This window comes from Phalacrocorax carbo, chromosome 20, assembly GCF_963921805.1.
Source record: "Phalacrocorax carbo chromosome 20, bPhaCar2.1, whole genome shotgun sequence".
Taxonomy (NCBI): Eukaryota; Metazoa; Chordata; class Aves; order Suliformes; family Phalacrocoracidae; genus Phalacrocorax; species Phalacrocorax carbo.
The window spans coordinates 6964299-6980196 of record NC_087532.1 but is presented as its reverse complement, the minus strand read 5'-3'; the positions used below and the strand labels follow the sequence as shown (position 1 = coordinate 6980196).

The 15898-nt window shown below is 47.6% G+C and overlaps 2 protein-coding genes across 3 annotated transcripts in view; both read right to left on the bottom strand.

Annotated features, from left to right (window-relative positions):
• KAZN (kazrin, periplakin interacting protein) overlaps window positions 1-4890 on the bottom strand; it is a 239748-nt gene extending 234858 nt beyond the window's left edge. Inside the window, exon 1 of the mRNA XM_064470052.1 lies at window positions 4209-4890. Coding sequence (XP_064326122.1) covers window positions 4209-4329 — 121 coding nt within the window. The 5' untranslated portion in view covers window positions 4330-4890. The remainder of the gene's footprint in view (window positions 1-4208) is intronic.
• Window positions 4891-12256: 7366 nt separating this feature from the next.
• PRDM2 (PR/SET domain 2) overlaps window positions 12257-15898 on the bottom strand; it is a 75731-nt gene continuing 72089 nt past the window's right edge. For both annotated transcript variants that reach the window (XM_064470563.1, XM_064470565.1), the window contains one exon: window positions 12257-15656. The gene's annotated coding sequence lies outside the window, so the exon portion shown is untranslated. The remainder of the gene's footprint in view (window positions 15657-15898) is intronic.

Below are 15898 nucleotides of genomic sequence, written 5' to 3'. Positions count from 1 at the left end.
TTTGTTTGCAATAAGAGGCAAAACCAGATGAGATTCCAGGGATTTTGTGCTGCAAAATCCATTGCACAGGTAATGCTGTATCTCCCTTTCTGCACATTCCTCTTGAGAGAAAGAGGATCCAGAGCTAAACTACAAACCTAGGGCAGAAAGGCGAAAGCTTTGAGCCGCTTTACATTAATTTCCATAGACCTGCTCCTGAGAACTTTCCATAGTGTCCTTTATTTTCTACTTGGTAGCCAGATCAAACTCACATCCATTTGTGGAGGAACCATCAGAGTGGGATACAAAATACGCATACTGGATAATATATATGTAACTGAAAGATAATATGTAAAAGTTTCAGGGCAACAACTTAAAGTCTGTGCGATTTTCAAATTACTTGAGCCTTCTTGTTCATTCTGGTCACATCTTGAATTCCTTATTTCATAACCAAAGGAACGTTAACCGGCAAGATGTGAAAAAATTCGGGGGCCTAACACAGCAGCAGCATCTGCGAGGCAAAGAATTAATGGAAAATGGCAAACTAATGGAGCAGTGAGTCAGAGAACGATGCCCAGCGATAAGTCCAGAAAACTGCATTATGGCAAACAAGCTGCTTGGAATTTGCCCGCATATAGAGAAAGTGGTTGCTCTGCTAAGCCTAATCCTTCAAGGGAGCCCTCAACTCCCCTTGAGATCAGGTCGCACTCCACATACTCAGTACTTCATGGGAAGGCAGGGGGGAAATACCCCCCCAATTCTCAGTCTCGCTTTTAAGTTTGGTAGTGCCAATCGTAAATCTTTCGGGCAATTTTTTTAAATTCAGAAACTATCAAATGGGAAAAAATAGAGTTTAATTTTGGTTTTAGAAAAATTTATAGCAAGAATCTGTGCCAGATTCCAACTCTTGCTTCAAACAAGAAAGATCCTCCAGCATTGCCTCTTGGACAGGACTTCCATCTGAGATGGGGAAGATTTAGGACTGGGTTATAAAGCCAGCCTCTTTCTCAGTTACTCCTTTTGGAAATCATCAGCCTTGTAGTTAGGTTGGACCAGACGAAAAACCAAGCAACTTGCATGGCTTGCCCGTGAGATGAAAGCAGTGTTCCAGGTAGGAATTACGGCCTCTCTTTTGAAATTACTCTCTCTCAAAAGGTGACCGTGTCCCCAGCCAGCACTGACATATCTTTTGGGCATCAGGCAAATTTCATGCCTGCAACAGCAAGGATTTACGGCCTTGGGGAACTGGAGCTCTGTCAGTGAGCTCCCAAACCATGGAGTTAAGCCAGCTGCAGTCTCCCGATCTGCTCTATTCCCTGCGCTCAGTGTAAATAAAAAACCCCAGGTAACTGCAGGCAACGCATCCCAGCAAACAAACTTACCGAGGCACAGCGAGCTCGGTAAGGTAAGCGGCAACAGCACAGCAGGGTAGAATAGGAAGGTAGAAAACTAATTTTCAAAAGGACATCTGATGCACTGTACAAGCAAACAGTGCTTCAGAAGTTAAATAAAGATTAAGTACTTGTGCAAAGGGCAAAACAGCTTTGGAGCAGGGGCCCCATATGACAACACACTCTTTAGACTAATATTGTGATTACCATAGTACAACTTAGGGGTTTATGCAAATCTACAAAAACTATGCATGAATAATCAGCCAATTATGCAGAATCAGCTGCACAAAAATACCAAACCTGTTCAAGTCTCCCATCAAACAGGAAAATGTGCAGCTGCCAGGAGAGAAGGTAACTTTCAAGACATTCAGTCTCTGTTTTTCAGAACAAGATGCTGAAGCACAGGGTTGGGCGAGAGGGGACACACATTTGCAGCAGGGTGCCGCACTCTCTCCCCCAAGGACAGATACTGCTACACAAAGCCTAAGGCACGCTCTGCAAGCAGACCCAGCTCTTCCTGCAGGTGCTTTGGAGGAAAAGAGTCTTTCTAACAAAGGCAGAAGCTATTAGAAAACACAACAACTTTCCAGGTGGTACATGAAAGTTGTGCTGTCAAGCCTGTGATGTATTTAGAGTTCAGCATTTCTCCAGGCACAGAGTCTGATATTTAATTAAGGCCAGGACCTTTATCATTCAAGCACATCGCAGTGTTATTAAAAAAGCCCAAACGTCACCAACAGCAGCGATGTGGTACTGGGTGTCTACGAGTCTTGCTCATGAAATTTGGGCTGCACAGGTCAGAACTTGGCTCCACGTAGCTCCTCAGAGACTGTTGTTGCAAGAGAATCGCAGGGGGCACGGTCTGGTTTTAAGCACTTGCACAGCCCTACATGATGTAGGGCCTTCCTATGGCTCTATCCCAAACGGCGTTTGCTCAGTGGCATGGGACACAGCCGAGTAACTGGAGCCTGGCGTCCCAAACCTGCATCCACTCCTGTTCCCTTAGGGCATCTTTCCTGCCCACGTTAAAACCCCAGAGAGCGGCGACAGTTTGGGCAGCCAGGTTTTGCAAGGCCCTACGAACACAGACTTATCCACAAACACATCAGCTGAAGTTCTGCTCTCAGGTATTGCCATCAGAATAGAAAGCTCTCACACAGGTAAATCACACACGCGTATAACCTACTCCTTTGCACTGAACGTCAGTGACGTTTGTGGCAGCCGTCCTTACATCGCATTGCGCCTTGTACCTGGGGGCTGCATGTGCCTGAGAAGACATCTAGAAAATCCTACCAAAATGATCCACCAGAAGGAAGAAAATCTTATGATTGAGTTACTGAGATGAGACTCAAAAGCCCTAGATTCACAGGTTTCCTCTCTGGCATTCCTCTGTAAGAAAGGAAAAGGAAAAGCAAGGAAAACTAAAATTACTACCTGCACAATCCCACCTGATTGGTCTTACTAATTTGGAAAAGAAAAGCCTCGCCCAGGACCAGGGCTTTCTCACACATCCCTTCGTCATGTAACATCTGACATAATGGATCCACGGCCTTTGGTCTGGTCCCAAGCCTTATAATATGAAAGATTAATACCAAACCCTCTTGAAAAGCTGCCTGACATTTCCTTGGAGGCAGCAGCATGATCGCAGGCTTGATTAACTGAGTATTTGTCAGTTAATGAGTCATTCTCCCAGCTCAACCTGTGAAAGTAGTACAAGAGGCACAACAGAAGTCGCACAGAGATCTGCAGCAAAACCCCGATGCGTAATATTGTGGATCTCACCACATAAACAGAAGCACTACAATCTGGCTGGGGAGGAGAGAGAAAGAGGGGATGGGACACTTTGGAGAACATATTTGCCAAGATATATTCACCATCACAAACAGTAGTGAGAAAGTACCAGTAGGTCCAAGTAAAAGGAGCCCTAGAAATTCAGAGCTAGTGTTATGATATTGCAAAACGCCAGGCTTTCTCCCCAGCTGTAAGTAAACAGAGACATCCTTTCTCAGAGCTACCTGTAAACAGGGATAGGAAAAAGAGAGCAAGTCTTGTAAAATCCATTATGTCAATGTATTAGTCTTGGGAAGTCAGGTATGAAGGAGGATGCTAGTGCAAAGCTCTAGGGCACTTCACGGAGCGGTGCTTCAGAGCACCTGTGTGGAGCAAGTAAGATAAAAGAGAAGCAAAAAAGGAAAATCTGGGATTAGTCATGTTACATACTCCCTCCTTAACATCCAAAAGGCAGAGAAAACAGATAACCAGGCCCATCTGCAGAGATATTACAAATGCATGAAAACAACTGGGAAAAGGAAAGAGCTTCCAGGTGCTACAGTAACACAAACAGCCAGAAAAAGCAAAGGAAAAAAGCCCAAATGCTTTGTCCCTTGTAGAACTGAACGCCAACGCAGAGATCCACACACCTAGAGATGCCCTGCACTGCAACAGTCACCCTCCAGAACGGCAGGCCAGACTCCAGTTTGAATGTCATTATTCTGAAATTGGAAAAAAATAACCTACATGTTGCGTACACCTCTAAACGGAATGGTAACTTCTGCCATCGGGCCAAGAGCGGCTTGTGCCAGTCCATTTTATCCCAAAACACACAGTCATCCCAACCCTCACCCCAAACCTGTAGCTAATCGGGCACAAAGCTTTCAAGCAGTTTGGGGAGAAGTTGAGGCAGGTGTGCAAATGCACCAGGGGTCACCCCAAATTTTCCTTCTGAATACACCAGATTTTGGGAAGAACCTGGGAAAGAGGACAGGGGAGGGAAAAGATTAAGACCAGGAGGTGAGATGTAGGGTGTCGAGGCTGTACATGCGCGTGCTCCCCTCTTACCTGCTTCCATCAGCTGGCACTGCTGCCCGAAAACTTGCGAGAAGGTAACGGGGCCCGCCGCAGAGCTGGAGGTCACCGGAGAGGAGTCCATGGCTCTCTTCGGATCCTTTGTGTTAGTCATGGGGCAGAGCCCGGCAGCTGCGAGAAGCCTCCTGTCCCCCCCAGGTCCCCAGCGGGCAGGAGGAGACCCCCACAGAGCAACGGAGCCTCTTCCCGAGACCAGAGGATGCTCCTTTCTCTCTTTTCAAGGGAGAGTAACAGCTTGCGTGCTTTCAGTTGGGTGTCATCAGTGTTTTCACCAAGACCTGTCTCCGGCTCTTCCAGGAGTCCTGCGGTCTGTCCTAGGCAGGTCTGGCGGCCTCAAGCGAGCACTAGGCGATGAGGGTGGACCCCTTCTGGGCTACCCGCCGTAGCTACCGCAAACGTACGAGTCTCTCCTTCTCCTGGTGGAGCCGAGACGCCTAAAAGCCAGCAGCTACCCCGTCCATCAGCCTGGGCACATCTCCTGCCGCGGAGCACGGGGAGCTTTCCCCCGCGCAAGGCACCACCGGGGCGCTGAGCCCCCGTCCCTCCGCCGCGCCGCCGAGGACGCTCGAAGATGCTGGAGTACCAGAAAGATCTCCGCCTCTCCCCGGGGTTTGGAGCCCAAGCCTCACGTTAGGGAGTTAGAAGAGGCTTCCAGGCGCTGCAGGCGACGGCGGGGGAGCCCCCGGCCCCGCCACCCCGCGCCCAAGATGGTACCCGCCGCCCCTGGCAGACGCCGGCAGCAGCCCGCAGCGGGCAGCCCCTGCTCCCGGGGGCCCCGCCAGCTCCCGGCATCGGCCCCCCGGGGGTTAGTCCTTCCTTACAGCCCCCTCTCCCCTTCCGCCGGCAAAGCGGGCGAGGGGGAGGAGATTGGAGCCGCCGTTAAATAACATTTCCTCTGCCCTGCTGCAGTGTCCCTCCCTCTCCCCCTGCCCTGATGCAGCGGCGGCTCCCGGGAGCTCTTCTGGAGGCACATGGAAGTGCTAACTCAGCCAGGCAGCGGAGAGCCGCTGGCCTTAACCCCCTCACGCCTGCTTGCTGGGGTGCTGGGGGGCAGCGGGGCGGGCTGGTACCCACACCTGCCCGGGGATGCCCGCGCCGCCGCCTCCCACCGCGCTGCGCTGCTCTAACTCCTTCAGCGTAAGCACCAGCCAGGGCTGTTTGCGAGGAAGAGGGGCCAAGAGTTAACTCCCAGGAAAGTCTGACACAGCTGATTCATCTTCACTTTAAAAACTCCCTCTGCCAATGCAAGGGATGCTGACTCCAGGAGCTCTGTATAATTTTGTCCTCAGTGAGTCATCAGTGCTTTCTTTGGGAAACCTGATGGGAAGAAAGGTTATGCACGGCTAGAAAAACACACACCGTGACCTAGGGTGGAAACACAGAACTGCCAGATTGTAGCAACAGAAAGCCCAGGGTAGAGCATGCGAGTCAGCTGCAGGCAGCTCAAAACCCAGGTGAGGCAGGGTGGTGTTTTTAGCACCTTTCTGCAGCCAGCTGAGGCAGAGAGAGGCAAAGTGACATGCCCAGGGACACCTGGAGAGATTTGAGCAGCAGGGAACGGAAGGCACACCTGCAGCCCCTCCAGCAATACTGCTGCACAGAGTGGGTGCTCAGCCGGGAGCCGGCGTTGCCCAGAAAATCCCAGCTTTGTCATTTGATAGTATCTACTCCCTCTCCCTGCTAGTCCAAAGAAACCGGTAGATTTAGCACTGGTTCTCTACTGTGAAAGCTATCGCCTCCCATGAGATTCCTTCCCATAACGATGTAAGTGGTTTTAGGCTCAGATCAGCTATGACAGAGCACAGAACAAACAAAGCAGACATCTTTGCATGTTCATTTTGCTAAAGACACATTTCTGTCCTCACAAGAAGACAGAGATTTAACTTGACCTTCTTGTCTATTACATGGATGAAAGCAAAAATTGGCTCATTTAGTCCAGATGTCTTCAATATTCAGGCGTTTATTCCTGTGGCTGTTGGTTCCTTCCTGACTGTTGCCTGTTTGCTCTCCCTGACCGTGCCCAGATGCCCCGAGCAAACTGTCATTCGGGCAAAGCCTGCCTATATTTGAAGCCTACGAGAGCACGATCTAAAACTATGCAAAATGTCAGAAAAAGCTGATATAAAAAAAGTGGCGCTCAGGTGGGCAGGAAGGGGTAAGTGAAGAGCAAAGGGACTACAGTCAAGTTCTACCTCCAGCATCCCCTTGTGCAACACATGCTCCGATCGTGGAGCAGGAAACGTTCCCAGAGCTGCCTGGCCACTTCTCTGCAAAATCCACTGCACAGCTGCATCCAGCTCTGCAATATTAAAGCATAATTTTTTAAAAATCATTATGCAAGAGGTGACCTGAGAGTCCCATTCCCCTATTTCCTTAACAAAACTTTCCCAGCTCTTCAAGATTTCAGGGTTTTTAGCATTGCAGAGCAATTCACAGATATATTTTTCCTCTTCCCCAATTCCATTTTGCAGCAGGAAAGTGCATTGAAGGTTCTTGAAAAGCAAAAAAAACCACCCAAAGGTCTTAGAAAATCTATATCCTGCAGGTGCTAAGGACCCTGACATTGGTAGGATGGGTACCTGGGGTATAAAAAACCTTCCCAGAGAGGGAACAGAGAAAGTGCAAAAGTGTTAAAGCCTATTTGCTATTTGATTTCCTTGCGTTGTAGCTACAGTGCTGGGGAGACGGCAGGCTCGCCACCACCTCCTGCTCTCAGGAGCAGGGTTCGGTGGCTCTGTATGGGGCGCTGCGCACAGCACAGCACGCCGCAGTGCTTACACAACACGCTGCGCGGCCACGCTTCATTTAACACCATTGTTCACAGCTTGCAGCCATTAGATCAAGTCAGCGCGTGTCCCTAAAAACCAGCAAGCAGCAAAACAAGCCCTCTTGTTTGGGCTGGTTTGGGTGCTGCGCACCTGCTCGGCATCGGTTACCTTCTCACCCAGCAAGACGCTGGGAGCAGATCAACAGTGCAGGAGCGCACAGGCACCTCATCCTTCCTCTGAACAGCAGGCCAAGGGATGCTCCATTTTGGCTCAGTACATTTTGGTCCTAAGAAATGAACCTCTACGAGATACAGAAATTTTCCTATGACATTTTCCACTTATTTCACTGCAGCTCACCTGAATTTTACTCACCCAGCTGACAACTGCGGTGCTGTGCCCAGGCCCACGCGGGATCCCAATGCCAGATTTCCTCCTCTGGGCTTCTGCACTTACCACAACAACCTGAGCTTTATTTAACATGTATGAGGTTCCTTAAGGTCCCCCCCATTCTGCAGGTGTCACCGCTAACTCCATCAGCTACAGAGACTGACTCCACATAGAAAATAGCTGCTAACACACCAGATAGATAACTGGACTCAAAGCTTGTCTTTTTAGGTGAAAGGAAAAATATTAGGTTAGGAATAATGTGACCTTTGTTAAGACACTGGAGCTCAATTTAAAAGGTGCTGTGCTTGCATGCAGTGAATGAAACCTGTGCATGTGCTGCACTGGCAGCGCAGGAGGACGGTGAAAGGGAGAGGGTCGATCCCTACCCATTAGTAAGCGGGAGCTTATTCTGCTCTTCTGTTTCCTAACAAAGCTGTGTGCTAAAGCAGGGGGTTTCAGCTTCCTTTAAGCTTAATGAGACATAAAACTAATGGCTGCATTCTCAAATACATATGGACAAACTTCAATCGGCAAAAAAACCCAACGAGGTAACTTGATTATCTCTGCCGGCCCTTCTCAAAACACCAAGCGTTTCCTTAGGTCGCACTCTGCCAGGGCCTGCAGGGCTTGCCAGACCCGGGTCATCTGTCTGGCAGCCAGAGAAGGGGAATCCTGTAGATGCTCTTCGCCACATACCGGTACAGCACTCCCATAGCTGCCCCGAGGCCACCAGAAGGGATCACAAAAGATGTCCAGTGACTGTGACTGCCTCAGGCTGAGCTCTCACGGGCAGTTTTGCTCTGATGGACCTTCGCTTTCTCCATGAGAGTTCTGTGCAGTCATTAAAGCTTTCAGATGATCACTGGCTCTGAAAGCCTGTGTTTCTGAGAGCCACTGCTGGAAATGAAAATTCACTCTCTTTATCCACATTTGCTCCCGCGAGCTTTGTCACAGACAAAGCCTTAGCCAGCTACGGGGCAGACTTGGCCTTGTGTGCCCTTCAATTACCAAGAAGGAGAAAGATGTGATCTCACTTGCTTCCTTTTCAAAGGAAAAACTCATGCGAGTAACACTGCAGTAGACTTCAAGTGGTCTATTCCCTTCATCTCAGACCTACCAGATTGCCGCGTGGCATCCCTGCCTTGGAGAGCTTTGTTCTACCCCGGGTTGATGTCAGCTTCCCGGTCAGACAATATGATTATAGTATTTCTGCTTAGCGAAGGAGTTTCTTGATGGAGGCAACCAGATTTGTTCATCAGGAAATTTCCTCTGATGCGGTAACAACTTGGTAACACCGTAGCTGAGTTACCGTCACATCACCACGTGCAATGAAAAGCCCATCTAACGCACCTTTATTAGCGCTCGGTCTGGAACAACTAACGCCTTTGCTGACAAGCCTCCCCGTGTCGTTTTAGGAGGATGTGGCAGCTCATTTTCTCCACACGGATGACCGGTTGATCTGGCAGGGAGTTCAGAAGCCCTGGAAGGCAAAGGCAGTGGTTCCGCGCACCTCCAGCGCCCAGACCGCAGCGACAGCAGCGCAGAGGCCGTTCCCACCAGGACAGAAGGGTCTTGGTAAATGCCAGCTTAGTGGATCCCTGCTTCTCCTCCGCATCTAATTATCCCACTGAACAGACAACAATGTGCCACATGAACATGTACGAAAGGGGAAGAAACTCGGTTAAACTCATTAAATCGATAGGTGTTTCATTACAGTGAGTGATATTTAACATCTCCAGAAATGCCCTGTGCAAGAAATGGGGGTTATTCACAACAAAGCCCTTAATAGCAAAGGATTCTGTAATGGAAGAGGACTCAAGAAAGAGCATAGTATAAAACAGACATTTTCCTTAATGAGATGTCATCAGCAACAAACGATGACAAGTGGGAACTCATTTCTTGTGTGGCAGAAGCCAGTGTTTCACTGTCACAAGGCAGAAACTCTGGAAAATAAACCCAAACAAACAGATAAGGATTTTCGTATTTGCTTCCAGCACAGCATTGTCACAAGGAGGTTGGCAAAATCACAGGGAAGGATAGATTCAATTATTCCTCTGCAGACAACACTACTGAGATCAGCTCTGGAACCTTCACACAATCCTGATGCCTGTGTCACGCAAAGAAAATTAAGTATTTTGTAGAACTCCCAGTGAATTTGAAGCAATGCACTCAAGGTTTGGCATCACAGACAGCAATTGAACATATTTCTCCCTTCCTTCAGATTACATCTCCATCAACTCTTGGCTGAAAGAGAATTTTGTTTGGTTGGGTTTTATTTTTTCCAAAAAATAGAAGTTTGAATGCTACAGAAGAAAATGATGTAAGTGGTGCAGAGAGAGGTCCTACTCTAAAAGAGTTAGAGAATTCTGTGGGTGGTTTATCAAAAGTAAGACCAAAGAACGGCTTCATTAATGTATAAATACCCTTGTAGAAAAGAAATACCCACTATGAAAGGACTCTAATCAGTCAGTGCCAGGCACAAAGAGAAGCTGAATTCAGATACAGACATTATCTGCTAGGACAGAGTACTAAAGGAGATAGTCTGGATATTTCACTTGTCAAGGTTAAAGTAAGGTGCGTTCCGAAATCAATACCCCCTAGGTAAACCCTAAGCACTGCACTTAATAGAGAAACCAAAGGATGAAGTTCAGGGAGTCTCTCAGTTAAGCATGCTGCCTGTAGGAAGAGTCGCTGTATAAGAGAGTAAATATGTTGTGTAGATGGTGGGGTGCGAGCATTACAAGCAATACGTTTTACAGTACAAATTTTCTGATGTAATGCTGGTCCCCAAACAGTCTATTCCACTCAGCTTCAGCTGGAGGGTGAGGAGGAGATGCGCCTGGACATAACGCCCTCTCGCCTAGCGCTCTGCACAGCCATCGACACTGGCAAAGCAAGGGGGGGGTGGGGGAGGATAAAAAGAAAGCCAACCCTGTGAAGCCCTGCAAAGTCAAGGTGACCCAAAACTCAGCAGAATGGGGGGGGGGGGCTATTTGCATTAGCATCTCATAGCTAAGATAATATTTCCAGAGCAGTCTAATCTTTAACAACTGCCTCTTCTCCCAAGGCAGCTGCAAAGCAAGTCATAAAGCAAATGCAGCGCAGCTTGACATTCTCTCCTACCCCTCCAAGCACCTGTCTGCCCCCTCCTCCTCTTCATTTGAGAATAAATGAGGATTGTTCACGATCAGTAGGCCAGAACGTGCTTCGCTGTCAACTTCCCGGGCTAGCTCATCCCTAACCTGCGAGCCACGTCTCTTGCATCGCGCGGCACAGCGCTATTTCTGTACGCCCTCCGGTGCCCTTGCGGGACCGGGCTGGCCGCATCCGCTCTTCATTTCACCCAGGCTGCTCATCATCAGCCGCCACGGCTTCCGAGCAGTGACCTTGGCTTGATACAAAGCAGCGCCCCGGAGGTGAAAGGCCCCATTGCTCCTAACCCAGGAAAATGTTACTCAGCAGTGCTTGACGTGCATTTCCATTCCTACTGTTCTTCCACAGCTGACCCATCTCGCACCCGAGATGACAAGCTGTTGGGGACCTCAGGTGTGATGGACTTGTGTCCTCCATGTCCACTAAGTGTTTTTTTTCCCTCGAGTACACCCAATACTGTGTACGTCCTATTGCTTTGAAGGACGAGTTACAATTGGCAGCGGCACCAAAGACGGAAACGCCCTAACTGGTTTTCGTAACTGGGATTTTGTGAGGGGATTCTGCCACTGGCAGCGTCGTCATTGCCTGTGCCCTTCTGCCTCCCGGCCGCTGCGAGCAGCGTGATGCATCCAGTGGTGTAATAAACAGGATTAAGGCAGTAGCTTCGTTATGACAACGCTTTTTTCTCCTTACCTGCTTTTGAAGGCAGTCTTCTTCCAAAAAAAAAGCCACAGCTCTTATAAAAAGGAGTAATTAGTGCTGCTTCATGTGACAGCACAGAGAGATAAAAGAAGGTGGCTATGTAGTTAAATAATATTTCAGAAGATTCTCATGCAGGGAGGGAACTACAGGTCAGCAAAATCCCATCGCTCAAATCTGAAGTGAAGCTGAATGCCATTCAACAAGAATGAGGTAGGCTGCAACGCTGCAAGAGGGGGCTGCCTGACTCTTCGGCTGCGGCAGGCAACAGCCTGCGACGGTCAGCAGTGATTTTTTTTACTAACAGGTCAGATTTATAATGCATAAGGAATCTTCAGATTTTCTGGGGCAAAGGAGCCATTTTTAGCTCATGTGAAATCAATTCTAACACCTATACTTCAGCAGTTCCCAATCCTGTTTGTTGCAGCCGGTATTTTTTTTTTCACGAAGATGGCTGAATTAAGGCCCCAGTGATGAACGGCTGCCCACCGACCCACAGCGACTCCCTTACAGAAGTGGCAAGTCCCACAGCCCTGGACGAGGTGCAAAATTACCTCTCAAGGTGTTTTGATGGACCATATCCTTTAACAGAGAAGAATGAAATCGCTTGTAGGAAGCAAAAAATCCCTCCCACTTCATGCCCTGCTCAAACTCTCACCTTCCCATAGAGGCCAGCAACCCCCGAAGTTCGTTGTATTGTGTTGCTGTAATGCTTCAACAAGAGGTTTGGCTTTGAATGGAGAGTCCAAACTACAAAGGGCTCGCGGGCTGCTCAGCCGAGCGTGTAGTCCCAGAGTCTGAAGCTGTCAGCAGAGCTCGGTCTGCGGTAATTCCTGTAAGCGTGCGCGGAGCTTGATAGACCAAAGTGACATTTTTATCTCCCTCCTCCTCTCCTGCCACCCACCAGAAAATCCCCCAACCACTCACCCGTTTCAGAGCCAGATTAAGACGCTGGATCTCCATTTTGAAGATTTTGTTTGCTGAAATAATAATAAATATTTCCATGATGCCATTTGTCACATTAATTTATTGTTGTTCTTTTTCGTTACATGGCGGACAGACAACAGAGCTTTCAGCCTTCCAGAGCAATGTTCAGAACCCAAGCACCAACCAGGTAACACCACATCTCCACACAGTATCAGTATCAGTATCACACAGTTCTCAGTATCAGCATTGTAAAGAGAGCACTGCAGAGCTACTGGTGTCAGCCTCGCAAATCCCTACATGCAAAACCTGAGCTTTTTCCCCACCCTCTCCTTGAATTTTCACAAGAACTTGTGACATTAGTCAAGGGCAAAATTTCACGTTTCATCAGCAGGCACGGGGGAGGTTAAAAATTTGCTGCAAAACTGTGAAATTCTGCCTTGGGAAAAAAAATGGCATACTTTCCTGAATTCACTGTGAATAAAATACCGTCATCGTTCCAGAGAAATGACACCATTTTGAACCGATTCTTTTTTTTCTGCAAGAAAAATGAACTCCCCCACCTTCCAAAAAACTTGCATTTGTTATCTGAGGGAAAATGATGAAAAGTCTGGCGCAACCACGGGTTATTCCTTGTCGGTGGCGTGGGTATTCTTCTGCCACAGCATAGACCGTAATGGATCCTCCGAACAGACCAGTACAATACAAAGCCGTGTGCTGTGGTCTCTTGGTTGAGTAACACATGTTATAAAACTTTAAAAACGGAGCATTTACAACCAGGGACATAAAGACGTGCTTTTAAAATTGTAAATACATATTTACAGGATTGTGTGATAAACCAGAATTTCTCTGGGAAAAACGTCCATATATCACAACAATTTACACGCTTCTCTCCTTGAGTCGGTCAGTTATTATAGTTAACTCCACTCTAAAAAAAGCAGCAAAAATAAATTGCACAAAAGTGACCTCTAATAACCTCATTGGTATGCCTTAAAGGCACTAAACTCAGCAGCATCCATGCCAGAAACTCTGTACTTAATTTAACTTACTGTTGCTGGAAGCTGAGCGGGTCTCAGAAGAACTGATTGTTTAAAGCAGGATCTGGGCTGCATGGCAAGAAAGCTCTTCCTCAGCAACAAACCTCAAGTGATCAGTGAAAATTTATATAGTAAGTGTGATCTTTGACAAAATGCCTAACAAAGCCCCGCTGGGAAAATCAAGGGCATATCATACGGGTGCTTAAGACAGAGTATGTTGGAGCTGGGTTTTATTAGCACTGTATATTCGTTTTTTCAAATTATCTAGATGCTGGCTAGACACACAGGAAAATAATTCCTGCTTGAAAGAACAGGGTTTACCATACTAATACTAGATGATGAGAGGAAGGAGAAAATGTGGAGAGAAAATAAAAAGAAAGATATCACGCAAAACTAAAGTGAGGCGAACTGATTAGAGAGCTGTATGTGCACACCAGCTTCTTTGAGATATACATAAGGCCAGGAAACTTAACTTCTGTGCTATTTGACCAAGATTTACCAAGCTGCCTAGCAGATTTGGGTACTCGCTTCCAAGTAGTTTTAAAGAACAATGAGAATCTCAGTCTTCCAAGGCTGCTATGAAAAATTTCAGCCTTCGTTTGGAATTAGTACATCACATATTTCAAGGGGAAATTATTGCTAGCAAAAAGCTCAAGAGGGGACAAATCCTAGAGACTCCCCACTCTAGGAAAGAGACAGAGCAGCCAGCAAAGGCAGAGCCCTCCCCACAAAGCCTGCCTCTCAACGGTCTCACAGGCTTGAACTGGAAGCATCACTTCCAACATGGGAGGGGATGTAGCTTTTTATGGCTCATCTAGTTCTCAGCATCGCAGCCTTCCCCCAAAGCACAATTGCACTTACAAAGCCTCCAACAGGGGTTTATCCGAAAAACCTGTGGCGTGATAATACAAGATCCTGAAGACCTTTTCTTTCCAACTCAAACAACACGTAGCTAAAACATCTTTACATTGGACAGAACCAGATGTTTTCAGTTTAAAGCTTTTGTATTAATTTTGAACAATTTGATTTTCATCAAAACAATAAAAAATTAACTGTTTTCAGCAATTTCATACATATATAAATACATATGTCATATATATATATATATATGTAGATATATATATAAAATTGATCCTTTGACTTTTTCAGGGTGGTGAGAAGGAGTATCAACCGGGCACTTGTTTTTTCTCAACTAACGTGTGCATACACAGATGTGTGCTTATCTGTGTGGAGTGCAAAGACAAGGAGAAGAATAAACTGACTAAAAGAAGGGGGAAATAGGGCAATCGACCCCCTTGGCATCCTTGAAAAATCCCAAACCTGGGCGCTACCTTAGCAGGGATCCTGCAAAAACTTGCCTTGACAGAAGGAACCTTCCACCTCGGAGGTGAGATCTGCAGGGGCGCGGAGAAGCACCCCTGCCAGATGACGTATCTGTGTGTGATTGTCACCGTCGTGGAGCAGGAGGTAAGAGACCTTTTTGCACTGCATTTTACCAACTGACCTGTGCGTTTCTGCAATTTGTCTCGCTGGCCGCCAGCTACCTTCACGGATGCTCTCTCTACAGGACCACTGAAACTAAACATGCGTGTACTGAGAGTCACAAGCAGAAGCTCCGCGTTTAAGGAACAGTGTTGCTTGATAGTGCGCAGCAACACGCGTGCTTGATAGTCTCACTAAAGAAGTAAATCCTGACTGTAACAAGAGTGCCAGACTGGCAACAAACGTAACGGCAGCTTTTGAGAACTGGATGCTTGTCCCTTTATGAAGCAGGGCTATCAGTGCATTTCACAGAGATCACTTAACAGGTGGTCTTCCAAAAAAACGTGGGTCCTGATGCACTTGGAAAGCAACGGCATCGTGCCCGTTAAAGCTAATGGTACAAAGTCAAGAGACTGGGGTACCCACAGACTTCAGATGCGGAAACCTCAGCAAAACCTACCACTCCCTTCAGTGGATTTTTGTGGGATGCCCAGTTCTTTACCCGTTAGGATGTAGAATAGAAACTAAAATGATGTAACAGTCTTTTCAGAATTTAATTGCATAGTATGTTAAACCCCTCTGTGTTCTACCAGAAAGAGGAGACTCATCCAGACCCATCAACCCTCCAAACACGGTTAATCTGCCCGCAAACATCTGAACATTTCTCCATGCTATTCCACTGGCTGTTGGTGCGTGGACTCCACACGGCAGGGGACCCTGAGATCACCCCCTCACCAGCATCCACAGTCCATCGCTCTCTGGAGAGAGCAGGAGCCCTGCTCTGCGCCCTCGCCCTCTCCCTCCGGAAGGAAGGGCAACGTGACAGAAGCGCGCCATTGCTGCCAGCAGAAGAAACCGCTGTCCCTGTTACCTACGGAGGAACCGGTCTCACCTCATCTGAGAAAAAGCAGGAGAGGATAATGCTTGAGGATTAATTCACCTCACCTTTTCCAGTCAAAAGTTCCTAGTACCTGCAAATACACAGAGAGTTGCATTTAATCAGAGTCAGCTTTAAGGTTAAGCAGTCAGAGTAACCGCCCCGTTACCTGGACGCAGGACAAGTCACTCAGTGAGCGCTGCGCAGGAGAGAGATGCCCGCCATTCAGCTTTTGCTTGGGTTTCCCACAACTAAATGGTCTATGCCGCAGTTAGGGACGTTAACGTTTCATTAGCAACAACTCCCCTTACTCGGGAGAGAGCAAACTTCAGAATT